The sequence below is a fragment of the Oncorhynchus gorbuscha genome, linkage group LG08, assembly GCF_021184085.1.
Source record: "Oncorhynchus gorbuscha isolate QuinsamMale2020 ecotype Even-year linkage group LG08, OgorEven_v1.0, whole genome shotgun sequence".
In the NCBI taxonomy this organism is placed as follows: domain Eukaryota; kingdom Metazoa; phylum Chordata; class Actinopteri; order Salmoniformes; family Salmonidae; genus Oncorhynchus; species Oncorhynchus gorbuscha.
The window spans coordinates 1,405,512-1,431,822 of record NC_060180.1 but is presented as its reverse complement, the minus strand read 5'-3'; the positions used below and the strand labels follow the sequence as shown (position 1 = coordinate 1,431,822).

At 45.0% G+C, this 26,311-nt stretch overlaps 1 protein-coding gene across 1 annotated transcript; it reads left to right on the top strand.

Annotated features, from left to right (window-relative positions):
• Nucleotides 1-1,133: 1,133 nt before the first annotated feature.
• On the top strand, nucleotides 1,134-26,311 carry LOC124041079 (dnaJ homolog subfamily B member 12-like). The gene is made up of 9 exons (XM_046358239.1): nucleotides 1,134-1,290; nucleotides 1,777-1,948; nucleotides 4,668-4,813; nucleotides 5,031-5,204; nucleotides 5,850-5,914; nucleotides 10,361-10,470; nucleotides 15,252-15,424; nucleotides 20,762-20,918; nucleotides 25,372-26,311. The coding sequence occupies exons 1-8, from the start codon at nucleotides 1,158-1,160 to the stop codon at nucleotides 20,881-20,883; spliced, it is 1,095 nt and encodes a 364-aa protein (XP_046214195.1). The 5' UTR covers nucleotides 1,134-1,157; the 3' UTR covers nucleotides 20,884-20,918; nucleotides 25,372-26,311.

Below are 26,311 nucleotides of genomic sequence, written 5' to 3'. Positions count from 1 at the left end.
GGACTGGCCACCCCACATAGCCCGGTTCCTCTCTAGGTTTCTTCCTAGGTTTTGGCCTTTCTAGGGAGTTTTTCCTAGCCACCGTGCTTTTACACCTGCATTGTTTGCTGTTTGGGGTTTTAGGCTGGGTTTCTGTACAGCACTTTGAGATATCAGCTGATGTACGAAGGGCTATATAAATAAATTTGATTTGATTTGATAAGGGCAATTCTATTCAAAGGGCTTTATTGTCAAAGCAAGTGAAATAGATCATAAACAAAAGTGAAATAAATCATATAAAATGAACAGTAAACATTACACTCGCAAAAGTACCAAAGGAAATAGAGACATTTCAAATGTCATATTATGTATTAAAATGAATATTTTAATTATTATTCATTAAAATGAATAAAAAATAAATATGGGTTGTATTTACAATGGTGTTTGTTCTTCACTGGTTGCCCTTTTCTTGCTGCTGTGATGGCAACACTGGTATTTCACCCAATAGATATGGGAGTTTTCAAATTCTTTATGGGTCCGTGTAATCTGAGGGAAATATGTGACTTGCCTAGTTAAATAAAGGTAAAGAAATCAAATAAAATATATGGTCATACATTTGGCAGTTGGTTTGAAAGTGCAGCTCAGTTTCCACCTCATTTTGTGGGCAGTGACCACATAGCCTGTCTTCTCTTGAGAGCCATGTCTGCCTACGGTGGCCTTTCTCAATAGCAAGGCTATGCTCACTGAGTCTGTACATAGTCAAAGCTTTCCTTAAGTTTGGGTCAGTCACAGTGCTCAGGTATTCTGTGACTGTGTACTCTCTGTTTAGGGCCAAATAGCATTCTAGTTTGCTCTGTGTTTATGTTAATTCTTTCCAATGTGTCAAGTAATTATATTTTTGTTATCTTATGATTTGGTTTGGGTCTAATTGTGTTGCTGTTCTGGGGCTCTGTTTGTGTTTGTCAACAGAGCCCCAGGACCAGCCTGCTCCTTTCTCCAGGTTCATCTCTCTGTAGGTGATGGCTTTGTTACTAATGAAAGTTTGTCTCCATCTAGTAGGCAATACCAGCGTGACCCCACCACCTCGTCCCTACTTACTGCGTGGCGTCATTAGAAAGCGCCCTACGACGGCTATTATAGCATTATAATTTTTTATTTACCTCAAGCTGCGTCCCGCAATGGAAGTAAACAGGGACGAAGCAGAGCGTTGCATTGACATTGCAAGTGCTGCATTAACAAATAATCAAGCAGAGAAGGCTGTTAGATTTCTAGAAAAGGCACAGAAACTTTTTCCGACGGATAAGGCGAGAGGTAAGAGAAGCGACATGAATGCCAGCTAGCATCCAGGCTATATCTTTTTTTTCTTGGGAAATTGAGGGCCCTCTATAGTTACGAAAATACGTTTACCCATCTCACTGCTACAGCTAGCTAATTATCGCCCGAGTTTTCATATAAAACTATCTAATCTGTCTGGGTTTTGCATTGTCACTGTTATAGTATACACAAGTGCGTTTAATTCTGCTGGTTATATTAGCGAGCTACCTAACGCTAGATTATGTAGTCAGTACATTCAGTTGCACCCAATCTCATGTTGCTAGTTATTATACAAACGGTGTAGCTGGATAGCTAGAGGTCTTTAACGCTGTTTACTTTGAATAAGTCACTTCTGACTGTACAAGAGGGAGATGTCATCAGAGATTTGCCCCCCAATGGGCCTGCTCAGTGGAGACGTTTCTGTGGGGAAACTACGATACTCGAATGTGCCTCTAAATGTTACTCTCTTATCTGTATTTCCAGCACTGCTGGACTTGATTGCAAAAAATGGTTTCACCCCTGGTCATGACAACCAGTCAGGAACCAGTGATGGCACTGGGCCAAGGCAGCGAAGACCTGGGGAGGAGGACCAAGGAGAGAAGGCCTCGCAGACAGCCAAATCCTACACCTCAGATCAACTGGATGCTGTCAAGAAGTAGGATGCATGGAATTTAGTATCAAGGAAAGTGATGGAAAAGGATACTTAGTCAGTTGCACAACTGAATACGTTCAACCAAAATGTGTCTCCCCTCATTTAACCCAACCCCTCTGAATCAGAGAGGTGCTAGGGGTTACTTTAACCCAACCCCTCTGAATCAGAGAGGTGCTAGGGGTTACTTTAACCCAACCCCTCTGAATCAGAGAGGTGCGAGGGGTTACTTAAGGTGCTAGGGGTTACTTTAACCCAACCCCTCTGAATCAGAGAGGTGCTAGGGGTTATTTTAACCCAACCCCTCTGAATCAGAGAGGTGCTAGGGGTTACTTTAACCCAACCCCTCTGAATCAGAGAGGTGCTAGGGGTTACTTTAACCCAACCCCTCTGAATCAGAGAGGTGCGAGGGGTTACTTTAACCCAACCCCTCTGAATCAGAGAGGTGCTAGGGGTTACTTTAACCCAACCCCTCTGAATCAGAGAGGTGCTAGGGGTTACTTTAACCCAACCCCTCTGAATCAGAGAGGTGCTAGGGGTTACTTTAACCCAACCCCTCTGAATCAGAGAGGTGCTAGGGGTTACTTTAACCCAACCCCTCTGAATCAGAGAGGTGCTAGGGGTTACTTTAACCCAACCCCTCTGAATCAGAGAGGTGCGAGGGGTTACTTTAACCCAAACCCTCTGAATCAGAGAGGTGCGAGGGGTTACTTTAACCCAACCCCTCTGAATCAGAGAGGTGCGAGGGGTTACTGTAACCCAACCCCTCTGAATCAGAGAGGTGCGAGGGGTTACTGTAACCCAACCCCTCTGAATCAGAGAGGTGCTAGGGGTTACTTTAACCCAACCCCTCTGAATCAGAGAGGTGCTAGGGGTTACTTTAACCCAACCCCTCTGAATCAGAGAGGTGCTAGGGGTTACTTTAACCCAACCCCTCTGAATCAGAGAGGTGCTAGGGGTTACTTTAACCCAACCCCTCTGAATCAGAGAGGTGCTAGGGGTTACTTTAACCCAACCCCTCTGAATCAGAGAGGTGCGAGGGGTTACTTTAACCCAACCCCTCTGAATCAGAGAGGTGCGAGGGGTTACTTTAACCCAACCCCTCTGAATCAGAGAGGTGCTAGGGGTTACTTTAACCCAACCCCTCTGAATCAGAGAGGTGCTAGGGGTTACTTTAACCCAACCCCTCTGAATCAGAGAGGTGCTAGGGGTTACTTTAACCCAACCCCTCTGAATCAGAGAGGTGCTAGGGGTTACTTTAACCCAACCCCTCTGAATCAGAGAGGTGCTAGGGGTTACTTTAACCCAACCCCTCTGAATCAGAGAGGGGCTAGGGGTTACTGTAACCCAACCCCTCTGAATCAGAGAGGGGCTAGGGGTTACTTTAACCCAACCCCTCTGAATCAGAGAGGTGCTAGGGGTTACTTTAACCCAACCCCTCTGAATCAGAGAGGTGCGAGGGGTTACTTTAACCCAACCCCTCTGAATCAGAGAGGTGCGAGGGGTTACTTTAACCCAACCCCTCTGAATCAGAGAGGTGCGAGGGGTTACTGTAACCCAACCCCTCTGAATCAGAGAGGTGCGAGGGGTTACTGTAACCCAACCCCTCTGAATCAGAGAGGTGCTAGGGGTTACTTTAACCCAACCCCTCTGAATCAGAGAGGTGCTAGGGGTTACTTTAACCCAACCCCTCTGAATCAGAGAGGTGCTAGGGGTTACTTTAACCCAACCCCTCTGAATCAGAGAGGTGCTAGGGGTTACTTTAACCCAACCCCTCTGAATCAGAGAGGTGCTAGGGGTTACTTTAACCCAACCCCTCTGAATCAGAGAGGTGCGAGGGGTTACTTTAACCCAACCCCTCTGAATCAGAGAGGTGCGAGGGGTTACTTTAACCAACCCCCAACCCCTCTGAATCAGAGAGGTGCGAGGGGTTACTTTAACCCAACCCCTCTGAATCAGAGAGGTGCTAGGGGTTACAGAGAGGTTTAACCCAACCCCTCTGAATCAGAGAGGTGCTAGGGGTTACTTTAACCCAACCCCTCTGAATCAGAGAGGTGCTAGGGGTTACTTTAACCCAACCCCTCTGAATCAGAGAGGTGCTAGGGGTTACTTTAACCCAACCCCTCTGAATCAGAGAGGTGCTAGGGGTTACTTTAACCCAACCCCTCTGAATCAGAGAGGTGCTAGGGGTTACTTTAACCCAACCCCTCTGAATCAGAGAGGGGCCCAACCCCTCTGAATCAGGGTTACTGTAACCCAACCCCTCTGAATCAGAGAGGTGCTAGGGGTTACTTTAACCCAACCCCTCTGAATCAGAGAGGTGCTAGGGGTTACTTTAACCCAACCCCTCTGAATCAGAGAGGTGCGAGGGGTTTCCTTAATCGAAATCAATGTCATCCCTGCCCGGAGAACAGTTGTTGGGGGTTAAATGTGAAAGGTCGCTGGCTTGGATTCAAACAGATTTTTCACCCAACGCTCTTACCCGTTAGGCTACCTGCCGCCCAACGTTCCTGCTGACCTGGGACCATATATATATATTTGTTGATAAAAGCATCTGCTAAATGGCATGTTATATTGAAACTGCGTCAAGGCTTTTAAAACATTAACATCAAACATCTGTTTAACTCCCACTTTCCACAATGAATCTTGCTTATCAGAACATGAAAATATCTTGAAACAATTGAGCGTTTTGTCTTTATATAGTTTTCTTCTTCTTTGTTTCCAGAATAAAACAGTGTAAAGACTTCTATGAGATTCTTGGAGTGAAGAAAGATGCGTCCGAAGATGATCTCAAGAAGTCATATCGAAAATTAGCGTTGAAATTCCATCCCGACAAAAACCACGCACCGGGTGCCACTGAGGCGTTTAAAGGTACGCCCCCAAACCATACTTATTTTCTTAATTGTTTGAATGTGATGACCATTCAAAGGATCCGGTTTGGCGGACACAGATTAAACCTAGTGGACTAAAAGGCGTTAAACTGAGAATGTTTTCTAGTCTAATCTGTATCCAGGAAACCGGTCCAATGAATTGTAATATCATTTAATGTCATTTGAAGGTACCCAAAATGGTGTTTGTTTTCCCTCAGCTATTGGAAATGCCTACGCCTGCTTGAGTAATGCTGACAAGAGGAAACGGTATGACCAGTGTGGTGAGGAGAAGAGACATCCGGCAAGACAGGGCCAGACCAACGGCGACTTCCAGGCCGATATTTCACCCGAGGACCTCTTCAATATGTTCTTCGGAGGGGGTTTTCCAGCAAGTGAGTGACACACACACACACACAGTCACACACACACAGTCACACACACACAGTCACACACACACAGTCACACACACAGTCACACACACAGTCACACACACAGTCACACACACACACACACACACACACACACACACACACACACACACACACACACACACACACACACACACACACACACACACAGTCACACAGTCACACAGTCACACAGTCACACACACACACACACACACACACACACACACACACACACACACACACACACACACACAGTCACACACAGTCACACACACACACAGTCACACACAGTCACACACACACACACACACACACACACACACACACAACGCATGTCAACACACACACACACACACACAACGCATGTCAACGCATGTCAACACACACAACGCATGTCAACACACACAACGCATGTCAACACGCACACACACACACACACACAACGCATGTCAACACACACACGCACACAACGCATGTCAACACACACACAACGCATGTCAACACACACACACACACAACGCATGTCAACACACACACGCAGTCACTAGAAACCATTACATCTCCATATTTTACTGCCACCTCCACTGCTAATGCGTTATCTATTGGTGGTCTGTTTTGCTTCTCAAGGCAACGTTCATGTATACAGAAATGGGCATCAGAGGCCAGCGGGACAACGGGGACAACAGAGAGAGGTATGCCAGTGGTTTATTGTTTCGTGATTGCACTTTTTCCAGTTCAGGTCATTAAGTAGATACATTTAGGCATTTTCTAATGGCTTTCTAATGTACTGCTGCTGTACAGCAGGGGAGTCCTTGTTGTTTTTGCACTGCCTGCAAACTGAGATCAACTTGGCTAGAACTGTATTGTTACACTACGTGATCAAAAGCATGTTTGTCCAACATCTCATTCCAAAATCATGGGCATTAATATGGAGTTGGTCCCCCCCTCCTTTGCTGCTATAACAGCCTCCACTCTTCTGGGAAGGCTTTCCACTAGATGTTGGAACATTGTTGTGGGGGCATGCTTCCATTCAGCCACAACAGCATTAGTGAGGTCTGACACTGATGTTGTGTGATGAGGTCTGGCTCGCAGTCGGCGTTTCAATTAATCCCAATGGTTTTTGATGGAGTTGAGGTCAGGGCTCAGTGCAGGCCAGTCAAGTTCCACTTCCACACCGATCTCGACAAACAATTTCTGTATGGACCTTGCTTTGTGTACAGGGTCATTGTCATGTTGAAACAGAAAAGGGCCTTCCCAAACTGTTGCCATAAAGTTGGAAGCACAGAATCGTCTTAAATGTCATTGTATGCTGTAGCGTTAAGATTTCCCTTCACTGGAACTAAGGGGCCTAGCCCGAACCATGAAAAACAGCCCCAAACCATTATTCCTCCTCCACCAAACTTTACAGTTGGCACTATGCATTGGGGCAGGTAGCGTTCTCCTGGCATCTGCCAACACCAGATTCGTCTGACGGTCTGCCAGAAGGTGAAGTGTGAGAACGTGTTTCCACTGCTCCAGAGCCCAATGGCGGTGAGCTTTACACCACTCCAGCCGACACTTGGCATTGCGCATGGTGATCTTAGGTTTGTGTGTAGCTGCTCGGCCATGGAAGTCCATTTCATGAAGCTCCTGACAAACAGTTCTTGTGCTGACGTTGCTTCCAGAGGCAGTTTGGAACTCGGTAGTGAGTGTTGCAACCGAGGACAGACCATTTTTATGCTCTATGGGCTACATCGCTCGGCGGTCCTGTTCTGGGAGCTTGTGTGGCCTACCACTTCACGGCTGAGCCGTTGTTGCTCCTAGACGTTTCCACTTCACCATAACAACACTTAGTTGCCCGGGCCAGCTCTAGCAGGGCAGACATTTGATGAACTGACTTGTTGGAGAGGTGGCATCTTATGACAGTGCCATATTGAAAGTCACTGAGCTCTTCAGTAAGGCTGTTCTACTACAGATGTTTGTCTATGGAGATTGCATGGCGGCGTGCTCAGTTTTGTATACCTGTCAGCAACGGGTGTGGCTGAAATAGCCGAATTCACTCATTTGAAAGTGTGTCCATATACTTTTGTACATATAGTGTGTGTGAAATTAGCCTGTGGATTGCAAGGCTTAAGGTCAGTAGTTGATTTTGCAGTGTTACCAGTTAACTCTAACTAACCTGTATAGTTTACCATGTCAGATTGTTGTTGTCTAACTAACCTGTATAGTTTACCATGTCAGATTGTTGTTGTCTAACTAACCTGTATAGTTTACCATGTCAGGTTGTTGTTGTCTAACTAACCTGTATAGTTTACCATGTCAGGTTGTTGTTGTTGTCTAACTAACCTGTATAGTTTACCATGTCAGATTGTTGTTGTCTAACTAACCTGTATAGTTTACCATGTCAGGTTGTTGTTGTCTAACTAACCTGTATAGTTTACCATGTCAGGTTGTTGTTGTTGTCTAACTAACCTGTATAGTTTACCATGTCAGGTTGTTGTTGTCTAACTAACCTGTATAGTTTACCATGTCAGGTTGTTGTTGTTGTCTAACTAACCTGTATAGTTTACCATGTCAGGTTGTTGTTGTCTAACTAACCTGTATAGTTTACCATGTCAGATTGTTGTTGTCTAACTAACCTGTATAGTTTACCATGTCAGATTGTTGTTGTCTAACTAACCTGTATAGTTTACCATGTCAGGTTGTTGTTGTCTAACTAACCTGTATAGTTTACCATGTCAGGTTGTTGTTGTCTAACTAACCTGTATAGTTTACCATGTCAGGTTGTTGTTGTCTAACTAACCTGTATAGTTTACCATGTCAGGTTGTTGTTGTCTAACTAACCTGTATAGTTTACCATGTCAGGTTGTTGTTGTCTAACTAACCTGTATAGTTTACCATGTCAGATTGTTGTTGTCTAACTAACCTGTATAGTTTACCATGTCAGGTTGTTGTTGTCTAACTAACCTGTATAGTTTACCATGTCAGGTTGTTGTTGTTGTCTAACTAACCTGTATAGTTTACCATGTCAGATTGTTGTTGTCTAACTAACCTGTATAGTTTACCATGTCAGATTGTTGTTGTCTAACTAACCTGTATAGTTTACCATGTCAGGTTGTTGTTGTCTAACTAACCTGTATAGTTTACCATGTCAGGTTGTTGTTGTCTAACTAACCTGTATAGTTTACCATGTCAGGTTGTTGTTGTTGTCTAACAAACCTGTATAGTTTACCATGTCAGATTGTTGTTGTTGTCTAACTAACCTGTATAGTTTACCATGTCAGGTTGTTGTTGTTGTCTAACTAACCTGTATAGTTTACCATGTCAGGTTGTTGTTGTTGTCTAACTAACCTGTATAGTTTACCATGTCAGGTTGTTGTTGTTGTCTAACTAACCTGTATAGTTTACCATGTCAGGTTGTTGTTGTTGTCTAACTAACCTGTATAGTTTACCATGTCAGATTGTTGTTGTCTAACTAACCTGTATAGTTTACCATGTCAGGTTGTTGTTGTTGTCTAACTAACCTGTATAGTTTACCATGTCAGATTGTTGTTGTCTAACAAACCTGTATAGTTTACCATGTCAGGTTGTTGTTGTCTAACTAACCTGTATAGTTTACCATGTCAGGTTGTTGTTGTCTAACTAACCTGTATAGTTTACCATGTCAGATTGTTGTTGTCTAACTAACCTGTATAGTTTACCATGTCAGATTGTTGTTGTCTAACTAACCTGTATAGTTTACCATGTCAGGTTGTTGTTGTTGTCTAACTAACCTGTATAGTTTACCATGTCAGATTGTTGTTGTCTAACAAACCTGTATAGTTTACCATGTCAGGTTGTTGTTGTCTAACTAACCTGTATAGTTTACCATGTCAGGTTGTTGTTGTCTAACTAACCTGTATAGTTTACCATGTCAGGTTGTTGTTGTCTAACTAACCTGTATAGTTTACCATGTCAGGTTGTTGTTGTCTAACTAACCTGTATAGTTTACCATGTCAGATTGTTGTTGTCTAACTAACCTGTATAGTTTACCATGTCAGGTTGTTGTTGTTGTCTAACAAACCTGTATAGTTTACCATGTCAGATTGTTGTTGTCTAACTAACCTGTATAGTTTACCATGTCAGATTGTTGTTGTCTAACTAACCTGTATAGTTTACCATGTCAGGTTGTTGTTGTCTAACTAACCTGTATAGTTTACCATGTCAGGTTGTTGTTGTCTAACTAACCTGTATAGTTTACCATGTCAGGTTGTTGTTGTTGTCTAACTAACCTGTATAGTTTACCATGTCAGGTTGTTGTTGTCTAACTAACCTGTATAGTTTACCATGTCAGGTTGTCATTGTTGTTGTCTAACTAACCTGTATAGTTTACCATGTCAGTTTGTCATTGTTGTTGTCTAACTAACCTGTATAGTTTACCATGTCAGTTTGTCATTGTTGTTGTCTAACTAACCTGTATAGTTTACCATGTCAGGTTATTGTTGTTGTTGTCTAACTAACCTGTATAGTTTACCATGTCAGGTTATTGTTGTTGTTGTCTAACTAACCTGTATAGTTTACCATGTCAGATTGTTGTTGTCTAACTAACCTGTATAGTTTATCATGTCAGATTGTTGTTGTCTAACTAACCTGTATAGTTTACCATGTCAGATTGTTGTTGTCTAACTAACCTGTATAGTTTACCATGTCAGGTTGTTGTTGTCTAACTAACCTGTATAGTTTACCATGTCAGATTGTTGTTGTCTAACTAACCTGTATAGTTTACCATGTCAGGTTGTTGTTGTTGTCTAACTAACCTGTATAGTTTACCATGTCAGATTGTTGTTGTTGTCTAACTAACCTGTATAGTTTACCATGTCAGATTGTTGTTGTCTAACTAACCTGTATAGTTTACCATGTCAGATTGTTGTTGTCTAACTAACCTGTATAGTTTACCATGTCAGATTGTTGTTGTCTAACTAACCTGTATAGTTTACCATGTCAGGTTGTTGTTGTTGTTGTCTAACTAACCTGTATAGTTTACCATGTCAGATTGTTGTTGTTGTCTAACTAACCTGTATAGTTTACCATGTCAGGTTGTTGTTGTTGTCTAACTAACCTGTATAGTTTACCATGTCAGGTTGTTGTTATCTAACTAACCTGTGTGTTGTGATTTTCAGGGAGGCTTTGCGCTCTTTGTCCAGCTGCTGCCCATCGTCATCCTAGTTGTTGTGTCAGCTCTCAGTCAGATGATGGTCTCCGCCGCCCCCTACAGCCTCAGCTTCAGGCCGTGAGTCTAACCCCTGACCCCCCACACACACCTGGATAATCACCTCATGGAGTAGCCTGGTCTTTATTTATTTAACCTTTTATATAACCAGGTAGGTCAGTTGATAACTAGTTCTCATTTACAACTGTGACCTGCCCAAGATAAAGCAAAGCAGTGCGACAAAAACAAAAACAGAGTTACACATGGGATAAACAAACGTACAGTCAATAACACAATAGATAAAATCTATATACAGTGTGTGCAAATGTAGAAGATTAGAGAGGTCAGGCAATAAGTAGGCCATAGAGGCAAAATAATTACAATTTAACATTAACACTGGAGTGATCGATTTGCAGATGACGTTCAAGTAGAGATACTGGGGTGCAAAAGAGCAAGAAGATAAATAACAATATGGGGATGAGGTAGTTGGGTGTGTTATTTACAGATTGGCTGTGTACAGGTACAGTGATCGGTGAGCTGCTCTGACAGCTGATGCTTAAATTTAGAGAGGGAGCTATAAGTCTCCAGCTTCAGTAATTTCTGCAATTCGTTCCAGTCATTGGCAGCAGAGAACTGGAAGGAAAGGCAGCCAAAGGAGGTGTTGGCTTTGGGGGTGACCAGTGAGATATACAGTGGGGCAAAAAAGTATTTAGTTGGCCACCAATTGTGCAAGTTCTCCCACTTAAAAAGATGAGGCCTGTAATTTTCATCATAGGTTACCTGCTGGTCAGGATGATATCTAAGAGGGTGCCCATGATTACGGATTTAGGGTTGTACCTGGTAGGTTCCTTGATAATTTGTGTGAGATTGAGGGCATCTAGTTTAGATCATAGGGTGGCCGGGGTGTTAAGCATATCCCAGTTTAGGTCACCTAACAGTACGAACTCAGAAGATAGACTGGGGAAATCAATTCACATATGGTGTCCAGGGCACAGCTGGGGGCTGTGGGGGGGTCTATAACAAGTGGCAACGGTGAGAGACTTGTTTCTGGAAAGGTGGATTTTTAGAAGCTCGATTAGTTTTGGGCACAGACCTGGATAGTGAGACAGAACTCTGCAGGCTACCTCTGCAGTAGATTGCAACACCGCCCACTTTGGCAGTTCTATCTTGTCGGAAAGTGTTATAGTTAGGGATGGAAATTTCAGGGGTTTTGGTGGCCTTCCTAAGCCAGGATTGAGACATGGCTAGAACATCCAGGTTGGCAGAGTGTGCTAAAGCAGTGAATAAAACAAACTTAGTGAGGAGGCTTCTGATGTTAACATGCATGAAACCAAGGCTATTACGGTTACAGAAGTCAACAAATGAGAGCGCCTGGGGAATGGGAGTGGTGCTGGGGGCTGCAGGGCCTGGATTAACCTCTACATCACCAGAGGAACAGAGGAGGAGTAGGATAAGGGTACGGCTAAAAGCTGTAAGAACTGGTCGTCTAGTGCGTTCAGAACAGAGTAAAAGGAGCAGATTTCTGAGCGTGGAAAAATAGATTCAAGGCATAATGTACTGACAAGGGTATGGCAGGATATGAGTACAGTGGAGGTAAACCTAAGCATTGAGTGACAATGAGAGAGATTTTTGGGAATGTTCCAACCAGGATTAATGGAAATCTGGAATTTTGGAAAATTTACCAGAGTTTTGCAACTCGAGCTGTGCGGTCTTAAACTCCTATAGTCATACATGTGACTATGCTGAATTATTACACAACTTCCCCCAGAATAATGCAATCATTTGATGAGTCTTCTTTCCTTGTATTACAAAATGCTGAACTGTCTTTGATGGGACGGATTATCCTCCAGTTGCTATGTTATCCTGCTATTCCCTATATAGTGCATTATCCCTATAGGCTCTGTTCAATGGTAGGACACTAAATAGGGACTAGGGTGACATTTGGGACACCGCCTGGTAGTCTTTAGGGAGGTCACAGGCCATAGATTGACTTTAGGGGAAAGTAGTCGTCAACAGGGGCTCTTTGGCCCGTGGTTAAGGCCCGGTGATGGCTGGCCCGTGGTTAAGGCCCGGTGATGGCTGGCCCGTGGTTAAGGCCCGGTGATGGCTGGCCCGTGGTTAAGGCCCGGTGATGGCTGGCCCGTGGTTAAGGCCCGGTGATGGCTGGCCCGTGGTTAAGGCCCGGTGATGGCTGGCCCGTGGTTAAGGCCCGGTGATGGCTGGCCCGTGGTTAAGGCCCGGTGATGGCTGGCCCGTGGTTAAGGCCCGGTGATGGCTGGCCCGTGGTTAAGGCCCGGTGATGGCTGGCCCGTGGTTAAGGCCCGGTGATGGCTGGCCCGTGGTTAAGGCCCGGTGATGGCTGGCCCGTGGTTAAGGCCCGGTGATGGCTGGCCCGTGGTTAAGACCCGGTGATGGCTGGCCCGTGGTTAAGGCCCGGTGATGGCTGGCCCGGTGATGGCTGGCCCGGTGATGGCTGGCCCGTGGTTAAGGCCCGGTGATGGCTGGCCCGGTGATGGCTGGCCCGGTGATGGCTGGCCCGGTGGTTAAGGCCCGGTGATGGCTGGCCCGTGGTTAAGGCCCGGTGATGGCTGGCCCGTGGTTAAGGCCCGGTGATGGCTGGCCCGTGGTTAAGGCCCGGTGATGGCTGGCCCATGGTTAAGGCCCGGTGATGGCTGGCCCGGTGATGGCTGGCCCATGGTTAAGGCCTGGTGATGGCTGGCCCATGGTTAAGGCCCGGTGATGGCTGGCAGGCTTGGGCAGTATACCAGGGTATTTGGAAAAAGCCACGGTATGGTTTTTCAATACCGTCAAAACTATTTATTTGTCTTTTCTCAATAAATGTGAATATTTGTAGCTACTTTTAAATTAATACCTGCAGTCAACTTGTGCAATAAGGGAAAGTGTGATACCTAGTCAGTTGTACAACTGAATGTATTCAACTGAAATGTGTCATCCTTATTTAACCCAACCCCTCTGAATCAGAGAGGTGCGGGAAGCTACCTTAATCAACATCCACGTCATCGACGCCCAGGGAACAGTGGGTTAACTGTCTTGCTCAGGGGCAGAATGACATATTTTTACCATGTCAACTCCGGGATTCGATCCAGCAACCTTTTGGTTACTGGCCCTACGCACCTAACCACCAGGCTATCACCACCAATACCCTACTCCTCTGTCTGTTTATCACCACTGCTCCTGTCGTGTGGGAGACTATAGTGATCGTGTCAGAGAGTAGTTGAAGGGATTGGTGTTGGTGGGTTGGATCATGTGAAGCTGCTTCACTGGGATGGCAGGTAGTCTAATGGTTAGAGCGTTGGGCCAGTAACTAGCAGGTAGCCTAGTGGTTAGAGCGTTGGGCCAGTAACCAGCAGGGGGCCTAGTGGTTACAGCATTGGGCCAGTAACCAGCAGGTAGCCTAGTGGTTAGAGCATTGGGCCAGTAACCAGCAGGTAGCCTAGTGGTTAGAGCGTTGGTCCAGTAACCAGCAGGTAGCCTACTGGTTAGAGCGTTGGGCCAGTAACCAGCAGGTAGCCTAGTGGTTAGAGCGTTGGGCCAGTAACCAGCAGGTAGCCTAGTGGTTAGAGCGTTGGACCAGTAACCAGCAGGTAGCCTAGTGGTTAGAGCGTTGGACCAGTAACCAGCAGGTAGCCTAGTGGTTAGAGCGTTGGACTAGTAACCAGCAGGTAGCCTATTGGTTAGTGTTGGACCAGTAACCAGCAGGTAGCCTAGTGGTTAGAGCGTTGGACCAGTAACCAGCAGGTAGCCTAGTGGTTAGAGCGTTGGACCAGTAACCAGCAGGTAGCCTAGTGGTTAGAGCATTGGTCCAGTAACTGAAAGGTTACAAGATCGATTTCCCGAGCTGACAAGGTAAAAAAAAATCTGTTGTTCGGCCCCTGAACAAGGCAGTTAACCCACTGTTCCCTGGTAGGCTGTCGATGTAAATAAGAATTTGTTCTTATCTGACTTTCCAAGTTAAATAAAACGATAATAAAAATTCACTCACTGCTCTCTCTCTCTCTCTCTCTGTATCTCTCTGTATCTCTCTCTATCTCTCTCTATCTCTCTCTCTGTATCTCTGTCTTTCTCTGTCTCTCTCTCTCTGTATCTCTCTGTCTTGGTGTCTCTCTCTCTCTGTCTTGCTGTCTCTATCTGTATGTCTTGCTGTCTCTGTCTGTATCTCTTGCTGTCTCTGTCTGTATCTCTCTGTCTGGTTTCTCTCTCTCTGTCTCGCTGTCTCTGTATCTCTCTGTCTCTCTCTCTCTGTATCTCTCTGTCTTGGTGTCTCTCTCTCTCTGTCTTGCTGTCTCTGTCTGTATGTCTTGCTGTCTCTGTCTGTATCTCTTGCTGTCTCTGTCTGTATCTCTCTGTCTGGTTTCTCTCTCTCTGTCTGGTTTCTCTCTCTCTGTCTCGCTGTCTCTGTATCTCTTGCTGTCTCTGTCTGTATCTCTTGCTGTCTGTCTGTATCTCTTGCTGTCTGTCTGTATCTCTTGCTGTCTGTCTGTATCTCTTGCTGTCTGTCTATCTCTTGCTGTCTGTCTGTATCTCTCTCTGTCTCGGTGTCTCTCTCTCTGTCTTGCTGTCTCTGTCTGTATCTCTTGCTGTCTCTGTCTGTATCTCTTGCTGTCTCTGTCTGTATCTCTTGCTGTCTGTCTGTATCTCTTGCTGTCTGTCTATCTCTTGCTGTCTCTGTGTCTCTCTGTCTCTCTCTCTCTCTGTGTCGCTGTCTCTGTATCTCTGTCTCGGTGTCTCTCTCTCTGTCTTGCTGTCTCTGTCTGTATCTCTTGCTGTCTCTGTCTGTATCTCTCTGTCTGGTGTCTCTTTCTCTGTCTCGCTGTCTCTGTTTCTATCTCCATCAAATTCAGGTCTATTGGACACACCCACAAGAGGTACACGGAGACCTTGAGGGTGCCGTACTATGTGGGAGACCACTTCTCCAGGGAGTACAACGGACTGAATCTGAAGACTGTGGAGAGGAGTGTGGAGGATGACTACATCTCCAACCTCAGAAACAACTGCTGGAAGGAGAAACAACAGAGTATGTTCACTTTGTAGTGTGAGAATAACATGGTCATTTAGCAGACACTTCCAAAACGGTCAGCGTGGACAGTGACACCTAATTCAGTATGTTGATCCGTGTGGGAATCGAACCCACAACCCCATACTCTTAGAACTACAGCTGCTGGAAGGAGAAACAACAGAGTATGTTCACTTTGTAGTGTGAGAATAACATGCTCATTTAGCAGACACGTCCAGAACGGTCAGCGTGGACAGTGACACCTAATTCAGTATGTTGATCCGTGTGGGAATCGAACCCACACCCCCAGCATCATACTCTTAGAACTACAGCTGCTGGAAGGAGAAACAACAGAGTATGTTCACTTTGTAGTGTGAAAATAACACGGTCATTTAGCAGACACTTCCAGAACGGTCAGCGTGGACAGTGACACCTAATTCAGTATGTTGATCCGTGTGGGAATCGAACCCACAACCCCATACTCTTAGAACTACAGCTGCTGGAAGGAGAAACAACAGAGTACATTCACTTTGTAGTGTGAGAATAACATGGTCATTTAGCAGACACTTCCAGAACGGTCAGCGTGGACAGTGACACCTAATTCAGTATGTTGATCCGTGTGGGAATTGAACCCACAACCCCATACTGTTAGAACTACAGCTGCTGGAAGGAGAAACAACAGAGTATGTTCACTTTGTAGTGTGAGAATAACACGGTCATTTAGCAGACACTTCCAGAACGGTCAGCGTGGACAGTGACACCTAATTCAGTATGTTGATCCGTGTGGGAATCGAACCCACAACCCCAGCATCATACTCTTAGAACTACAGCTGCTGGAAGGAGAAACAACAGAGTATGTTCACTTTGTAGTGTGAGAATAACACGGTCATTTAGCAGACACTTGCAGAACGGTCAGCGTGGACAGTGACACCTAATTCAGTATGTTGATCCGTGTGGGAATCGAACCCACAACCCCAGCATCATACTCTTAGAACTACAGCTGCTGGAAGGAGAAACAACAGAGTACGTTCACTTTGTAGTGTGAGAATAACACGGTCATTTAGCAGACAGTTGCAGAACGGTCAGCGTGGACAGTGACACCTAATTCAGTATGTTGATCCGTGTGGGAATCGAACCCACAACCCCAGCATCATACTCTTAGAACTACAGCTGCTAGAAGGAGAAACAACAGAGTATGTTCACTTTGTAGTGTGAGAATAACATGGTCATTTAGCAGACACTTCCAGAACGGTCAGCGTGGACAGTGACACCTAATTCAGTATGTTGATCCGTGTGGGAATCGAACCCACAACCCCAGCATCATACTCTTAGAACTACAGCTGCTGGAAGGAGAAACAACAGAGTATGTTCACTTTGTAGTGTGAGAATAACATGGTCATTTAGCAGACACTTCCAGAACGGTCAGCGTGGACAGTGACACCTAATTCAGTATGTTGATCCGTGTGGGAATCGAACCCACAACCCCAGCATCATACTCTTAGAACTACAGCTGCTGGAAGGAGAAACAACAGAGTATGTTCACTTTGTAGTGTGAGAATAACATGGTCATTTAGCAGACACTTCCAGAACGGTCAGCGTGGACAGTGACACCTAATTCAGTATGTTGATCCGTGTGGGAATCGAACCCACAACCCCAGCATCATACTCTTAGAACTACAGCTGCTGGAAGGAGAAACAACAGAGTATGTTCACTTTGTAGTGTGAGAATAACATGGTCATTTAGCAGACACTTCCAGAACGGTCAGCGTGGACAGTGACACCTAATTCAGTATGTTGATCCGTGTGGGAATCGAACCCACAACCCCAGCATCATACTCTTAGAACTACAGCTGCTGGAAGGAGAAACAACAGAGTATGTTCACTTTGTAGTGTGAGAATAACATGGTCATTTAGCAGACACTTCCAGAACGGTCAGCGTGGACAGTGACACCTAATTCAGTATGTTGATCCGTGTGGGAATCGAACCCACAACCCCAGCACCATACTCTTAGAGCCACAGCTGCTGGAAGGAGAAACAGGTTGATTTTTCTAACAAGCTTCTTCTCCATTGACCCTTTTTTGTCTGTCTTTGGATGATGAAGTTGTACTATTGATTAATCAATATTCTCCAAATCAAATGTTATTGGTCACATACACGTGTTTAACAGATGTTATTGGTCACGTACACGTGTTTAACAGATGTTATTGGTCACGTACACGTGTTTAACAGATGTTATTGGTCACGTACACGTGTTTAACAGATGTTATTGGTCACGTACACGTGTTTAACAGATGTTATTGGTCACATACACGTGTTTAACAGATGTTATTGGTCACATACACGTGTTTAACAGATGTTATTGGTCACATACACGTGTTTAACAGATGTTATTGGTCACGTACACGTGTTTAACAGATGTTATTGGTCACGTACACGTGTTTAGCAGATGTTATTGGTCACATACACGTGTTTAACAGATGTTATTGGTCACATACACGTGTTTAGCAGATGTTATTGCGAATTTAGTGAAATGCTTGTGTTTCTAGCTCCAACAGTGCAGCAACCTCTCTGTGTTAGTGACGGCTGGTTAACAGTCTGATGGCCTTGAGATAGAAGCTGTTATTCAGTCTCTCTGTGTTAGTGATGGCTGGTTAACAGTCTGATGGCCTTGAGATAGAAGCTGTTATTCAGTCTCTCTGTGTTAGTGATGGCTGGTTAACAGTCTGATGGCCTTGAGATAGAAGCTGTTATTCAGTCTCTCTGTGTTAGTGATGGCTGGTTAACAGTCTGATGGCCTTGAGATAGAAGCTGTTATTCAGTCTCTCTGTGTTAGTGACGGCTGGTTAACAGTCTGATGGCCTTGAGATAGAAGCTGTTTTTCAGTCTCTCGGTCCCAGCTTTGATGCACCTGTACTGACTTCTCCTTCTGGAAGGTAGCGGGGTGAACAGGAAGTGGCTCGGGTGGTGATGATGCACCTGTACTGACCTCACCTTCTGGAAGGTAGCGGGGTGAACAGGAAGTGGCTCGGGTGGTGATGATGCACCTGTACTGACCTCTCCTTCTGGAAGGTAGCGGGGTGAACAGGAAGTGGCTCGGGTGGTGATGATGCACCTGTACTGACCTCACCTTCTGGAAGGTAGCGGGGTGAACAGGAAGTGGCTCGGGTGGTGATGATGCACCTGTACTGACCTCACCTTCTGGATGGTAGCGGGGTGAACAGGCAGTGGCTCGGGTGGTGATGATGCACCTGTACTGACCTCACCTTCTGGAAGGTAGCGGGGTGAACAGGAAGTGGCTCGGGTGGTGATGATGCACCTGTACTGACCTCACCTTCTGGATGGTAGTGGGGTGAACAGGCAGTGGCTCGGGTGGTTATTGTCCTGGATGATCTTTATGGCCTTCCTGTGACATCGGGTGGTTATTGTCCTTGATGATCTTTATGGCCTTCCTGTGACATCGGGTGGTTATTGTCCTTGATGATCTTTATGGCCTTCCTGTGACATCGGGTGGTTATTGTCCTGGATGATCTTTATGGCCTTCCTGTGACATAGGGTGTTGGTGTCCTGGAGGGCAGGTAGTTTGCCCCCCGTGATGTGTTGTGCCCTGCGGTCAATTCCACGTGGCTGGCTACTTTTAAATGAATGTGTCCTGGAGGAGTGTTTTAATGGTTTAGTTTGGAGGTTTCAGGTGTTCTGATCCGACCTTTACCGGTTGTGTCCTGTTTGCTGTAACGTAAGATGGATAACACAGTACCAGAAAGCAATACCCTTTGTGAAGAAATGGCACTTCTTCACATGTAGAGGAGGCTGGTGATGGGAGGACGGCTCATAATAATGGCTGAAATAGAGTGAATGGAATGTAGGGACCTAAAAATATATATATATTTGTTTTGCCTGATTCAGTTTTTTCCATTTTGTTTTCTCAGGTTTCAATTTCCTACAGTTTCATGTTTTTGCTCTCAATCACTTTTTAAAATTTTGTATTCAGTTATTTTCTAAGTCCACAACAATGCTTAAACCACATCAGGAGAACCCTTAAGGTCTGGGATAATGTTGATCAATGTTTGGGTGTAGTTACCATTTGAATTCCAGTGTATTGAGGCTGTTTGTTTTAGAGGTGTTTTTGTAAAACAAAATGGCCACAATAATCTTCCTCATGTGGTTCTGCCAGGTCAGCATGGCCTGCTTCCTAGATGACATTTAATGTGAGGAGGATTTTGGATAAGGAAAGGCTTTCCCATGTCCAGAAAGACCATTCATTAGCAGCATCGCTAACGGCGACACACCACACATACAGACGGGGAATTCTCATTGGCTCTTCAGAAAGTTGCAGGAAATACCAATCACTGATTCACTCTGTTCTTGTCTTATGATAAAATTAAGTTTTTTATTAATTTACTTGATTCCCTACGAAGTTCAATACATTGTTGGATTCCATTTTAATGTCTGGATTCCGTGATTCCGTGATTCCGTCCTCATTCTCAACATTGCGGATTTTCTCGGACCCTAGGAATGGTACAATTCCATTTATTCTGTTCCAGGCATTACTATCAGCCTGCCCTCCTATTTTAAAGTGCCAGCCACCGCTGTTTCCATGGCAGGGGAAAGACGCACAGCAGTTTTGCATTACAACACATCATTCAGATGATTGGTTGTCTGGGCAAAATGCAAAGGAATTAGGATCCTCTTTTCAGCAGCCTCTCTATTGTACTTCCTGTTATCTTATTGAACTTGTATTGTACTTCCTGTTATCTTATTGAACTTGTATTGTACTTCCTGTTATCTTATTGAACTTGTATTGTACTTCCTGTTATCTTATTGAACTTGTATTGTACTTCCTGTTATCTTATTGAACTTGTATTGTACTTCCTGTTATCTTATTGAACTTGTATTGTACTTCCTGTTATCTTATTGAACTTGTATTGTACTTCCTGTTATCTTATTGAACTTGTATTGTACTTCCTGTTATCTTATTGAACTTGTATTGTACTTCCTGTTATCTTATTGAACTTGTATTGTACTTCCTGTTATCTTATTGAACTTGTATTGTACTTCCTGTTATCTTATTGAACTTGTATTGTACTTCCTGTTATCTTATTGAACTTGTATTGTACTTCCTGTTATCTTATTGAACTTGTATTGTACTGGATGCCCAAGTAGGCGTTTGTCTTAGACTACATCACAGTTCTTCTGCCAAGGTGTCCACTTGCTCACTTTCTTGCATGTATTTAACGATAGTGGAAACTCACTCCAGACAATGCTTACAACAATCATATGCTTTTAAATCCACGACATGGAGCGCAGACTTCTGGGAAATATTGGGGACTGAGCCGTTGTACTTTGTTGTTGTGTTCCAGAGGAGGGCCTGCTGTATCGAGCTCGCTATTTTGGAGACAATGAGTTGTACCAGAGGGCTCAGAAGATGGGCACACCGAGCTGCTCCAGGCTGTCTGACATCTCCGTTTCCTTGGGTGGTTAAATATAAAGGAAGGCTGTTGATCGCCACACTGATAGGTAAGAGCTCACCACTAAAACAACCCAAATGGTGCCCTATTCCCTTCATAGTGCACTACTTTTGACCAGGGCCCATGGGACACTATAGGGAATAGGATGCCATTATGGACTCAGTCAGGCACAGTCTGTCTCTATATAAGGCTCTGTTGTTGTAGTGTCCCCATTGGGTTAGTTATGAAGTCCTACTGAACTATGTACAATGGCAAGTAAAAGTATGTGAACCCTTTGGAAATACCTGGATTTCTGCATAAATTGGTCATAAAATTTGATCTGATCTTCATCTAGGTCACAACAACAGACAAACACAGTCTGCTTAAACTAATAAAACACAAACAATTATATGTTTTCATGTCTTTATTGAACACACTGTGTAAACATTCACAGTGCAGGGTGGGAAAAGTATGTGAACCCTTGGATTTAATAACTAGTTGACCCTCCTTTGGCAGCAATAACCTCAACCAAACGTTTTCTGTAGTTGTGGATCAGACCTGCACAACGGTCAGGAGGAATTTTGGACCATTCCTCTTTACAAAATTGTTTTAGTTCAGCAATATTCTTGGGATGTCTGGTGTGAACTGCTCTCAAGGTCATGCCACAGCATCTCAATGGGGTTTAGGTCAGGACTCTGACTGGGCCACTCCAGAAGGTCAGGACTCTGACTGGGCCACTCCAGAAGGTCAGGACTCTGACTGGGCCACTCCAGAAGGTCAGGACTCTGACTGGGCCACTCAGGTTGAGGTCAGGACTCTGACTGGGCCACTCCAGAAGGTCAGGACTCTGACTGGGCCACTCCAGAAGGTCAGGACTCTGACTGGGCCACTCCAGAAGGTCAGGACTCTGACTGGGCCACTCCAGAAGGTCAGGACTCTGACTGGGCCACTCCAGAAGGTCAGGACTCTGACTGGGTCACTCCAGAAGGTCAGGACTCTGACTGGGCCACTCCAGAAGGTCAGGACTCTGACTGGGCCACTCCAGAAGGTCAGGACTCTGACTGGGCCACTCCAGAAGGTCAGGACTCTGACTGGGCCACTCCAGAAGGTCAGGACTCTGACTGGGCCACTCCAGAAGGTCAGGACTCTGACTGGGCCACTCCAGAAGGTCAGGACTCTGACTGGGCCACTCCAGAAGGTCAGGACTCTGACTGGGCCACTCCAGAAGGTCAGGACTCTGACTGGGCCACTCCAGAAGGTCAGGACTCTGACTGGGCCACTCCAGAAGGTCAGGACTCTGACTGGGCCACTCCAGAAGGTCAGGACTCTGACTGGGCCACTCCAGAAGGTCAGGACTCTGACTGGGCCACTCCAGAAGGTCAGGACTCTGACTGGGCCACTCCAGAAGGTCAGGACTCTGACTGGGCCACTCCAGAAGGTCAGGACTCTGACTGGGCCACTCCAGAAGGTCAGGACTCTGACTGGGCCACTCCAGAAGGTCAGGACTCTGACTGGGCCACTCCAGAAGGTCAGGACTCTGACTGGGCCACTCCAGAAGGTCAGGACTCTGACTGGGCCACTCCAGAAGGTCAGGACTCTGACTGGGCCACTCCAGAAGGTCAGGACTCTGACTGGGCCACTCCAGAAGGTCAGGACTCTGACTGGGCCACTCCAGAAGGTCAGGACTGACTGGGCCACTCCAGAAGGTCAGGACTCTGACTGGGCCACTCCAGAAGGTCAGGACTGACTGGGCCACTCCAGAAGGTCAGGACTCTGACTGGGCCACTCCAGAAGGTCAGGACTGACTGGGCCACTCCAGAAGGTCAGGACTGACTGGGCCACTCCAGAAGGTCAGGACTCTGACTGGGCCACTCCAGAAGGTCAGGACTCTGACTGGGCCACTCCAGAAGGTCAGGACTCTGACTGGGCCACTCCAGAAGGTCAGGACTCTGACTGGGCCACTCCAGAAGGTCAGGACTGACTGGGCCACTCCAGAAGGTCAGGACTCTGACTGGGCCACTCCAGAAGGTCAGGACTCTGACTGGGCCACTCCAGAAGGTCAGGACTCTGACTGGGCCACTCCAGAAGGTCAGGACTCTGACTGGGCCACTCCAGAAGGTCAGGACTCTGACTGGGCCACTCCAGAAGGTCAGGACTGACTGGGCCACTCCAGAAGGCGTATTTCTTCTGTTCAAGCCATTCTGTTGTTGATTTATTTCTGTGTTTTGGGTCGTTGTCCTGTTGCATCACACAACTTCTGTTGAGCTTCAATTTTACATTTACATTTAAGTCATTTAGCAGACGCTCTTATCCAGAGCGACTTACAAATTGGTGCATTCACCTTATGACATCCAGTGGAACAGTCACTTTACAATAGTGCATCTAAAGCTTAAAGGGGGGGTGAGAGGGATTACTTATCCTATCCTAGGTATTCCTTGGCTAGGATAAGTAATCCCTCTCACCCCCACCCCCCCTTTAAGATTTAGATGCACTATTGTAAAGTGACTGTTCCACTGGATGGCGGACAGATAACATAACATTCTCCTGCAAAATGTCTTGATAAACTTGGGAATTCATTTTTCCGTCGATGATGGCAAGCTGTCGAGGCCCTGAGGCAGCAAAGCAGCTCCAAACCATGATGCTCCCTCCACCAGACTTTACAGTTGGGATGAGGTTTTGATGTTGGTGTGCTGTGCCTTTTTGTTCTCCACACATAGTGGTGTGTGTTCCTTCCAAACAACTCAACTGTAGTTTCATCTGTCCACAGAATATATTTCCAGTACCGATGTGGAACATCCAGGTGCAATTATGCAAATTTGTTTTTATTGGACAGCAGTGGCTTCTTCCGTGGTGTCCTCCCATGAACACCATTCTTGTTTAGTGTTTTATGTATCGTAGACTCGTCAACAGAGATGTTAGCATGTTCCAGAGATTTCTGTAAGTATTTAGCTGACACTATAGGATTCTTTTAACCTCATTGATCATTCTGCACTCTGCTCTTACAGTCACCTTTGCAGGACAGCCACTCCTAGGGAGAGTAGCAACAGTGCTGAACTTTCTCCATTTATAGACATTTTGTTTTACTGTGGACTGATGATCATCAAGGGTTTTAGAGATACTTGTGTAACCCTTTCCAGCTTTATGCAAGTCAACAATTCTTCATCTTGGGTCTTCTGAGATCTCTTTTGTTCGAGACATGGGTCACATCAGGCAATGCTTCTTGTGAATAGAAAACTCACATTTTGCGAGTGTTTTTTTTATAGGGCAAGGCAGCTCTAACCAACATCTCCAATCTCGTCTCATTGATTGGACTCCAGGTTAGCTGACTCCTGACTCCAGGTTAGCTGACTCCTGACTCCAGGTTAGCTGACTCCTGACTCCAGGTTAGCTGACTCCTGACTCCAGGTTAGCTGACTCCTGACTCCAGGTTAGCTGACTCCTGACTCCAGGTTAGCTGACTCCTGACTCCAGGTTAGCTGACTCCTGACTCCAGGTTAGCTGACTCCTGACTCCAGGTTAGCTGACTCCTGACTCCAGGTTAGCTGACTCCTGACTCCAGGTTAGCTGACTCCTGACTCCAGGTTAGCTGACTCCTGACTCCAGGTTAGCTGACTCCTGACTCCAGGTTAGCTGACTCCTGACTCCAGGTTAGCTGACTCCTGACTCCAGGTTAGCTGACTCCTGACTCCAGGTTAGCTGACTCCTGACTCCAGGTTAGCTGACTCCTGACTCCAGGTTGCTGACTCCTGACTCCAGGTTAGCTGACTCCTGACTCCAGGTTAGCTGACTCCTGACTCCAGGTTAGCTGACTCCTGACTCCAGGTTAGCTGACTCCTGACTCCAGGTTAGCTGACTCCAGTTTTATCTTTTGGAGAAGTCATTAGCCTCGGGGGGTTCAAATACTTTATCCAACCTACACTGTGATTATTTAAATGATGTATTCAATATAGACAAGAAAAATACCATTTGTGTTATTAGTTTAAGCAGACTGTTTGTCTTGTTGTGACTTAGATGATCAGATCAAATTTGATGACCAATTTTTGAGAAATTACAGGTAATTTCAAAGGGTTCACACACTTCTTCTTGCCACTATGTTATGAAGGCCTAACTATGTTATAACTAAGTTATGAGTCCCATGTATGTTATGAAGGCCTAACTATGTTATAACTAAGTTATGAGTCCCATGTATGTTATGAAGGCCTAACTATGTTATAACTAAGTTATGAGTCCCATGTATGTTATGAAGGCCTAACTATGTTATAACTAAGTTATGAGTCCCATGTATGTTATGAAGGCCTAACTATGTTATAACTAAGTTATGAGTCCCATGTATGTTATGAAGGCCTAACTATGTTATAACTAAGTTATGAGTCCCATGTATGTTATGAAGGCCTAACTATGTTATAACTAAGTTATGAGTCCCATGTATGTTATGAAGGCCTAACTATGTTATAACTAAGTTATGAGTCCCATGAACAGAGTGCACATGTTGAAACTAAATCGTTTTTTGCTCTCTCTTTTAGGTAGTTATATCGAAACCGCAAAAAAAACAATTTTATTGCCTGTAAATACGTACGCTTTTCAACATTCGGGACTGTGACTTCACTGCACACCAAAACTCGGACAGACTCTCTCTCCTTGAGTTGGAGATCTCATATGGCGAAGAAGAAGAAGAGAATGACCTAAAGTCTTGTTGAGGAAGAATGAATGCCCTCTTTGTTGCTGATCATGCTGATGTGTCATGAAGTGACTGTGCTCTGTTACAAGCTGACTGTTTTACAAATGCACTGTTAGGGACTCCTGCTTTTACCCTCTTACGTCCTAAATGGTACACTATTTGCTATATAGTGCACTACTTTTTTTTCTTATTTTTTTAGAATCCGGGCCCATAGGGCTCTGGTCACAAGTAGTGCAGCATATAGAGAATAGGGTGCTATTTAGGATGCACCCTCAAGTCAGATGATGTAAGGGCGGTGTTATAATCAGGAAATACTCCGATCAGAAGTGGTTCGTTATAGATGTCCTCCTTTAGCAAATTGATACTTCCGAGATATTCATATTTGATTTCAATCTGGTGAAAACATTGAAGAATGGTTTAGACCAATTGAAGCTGATGACAGTTGGTTTGCTGATTTATACTTTATACGTAAATTATGATTTTTACTATGCAGGGATTATATTTATATATTCTCCTATCAGAGTCAGTAAGGTAAACATACACCTCTCGAGACATGTACTGAGCAATTTTAATTTTGCAGACCTATGTATTTACAATGAGTGAACCCAGTGACTGAGAAAGTAATTTATTTATTGTTGGAATTCTAAAATATTAAAATGTTTTTAATCAAGATTTTCTTCATTAGAACACAACGGCTATCTAATAAAGTAGGTCTTGCTCACGATGACACGTCCATATTATGTTTTTACTCAAACAGGGAAAATAAATATTCTACGTGCCCCATC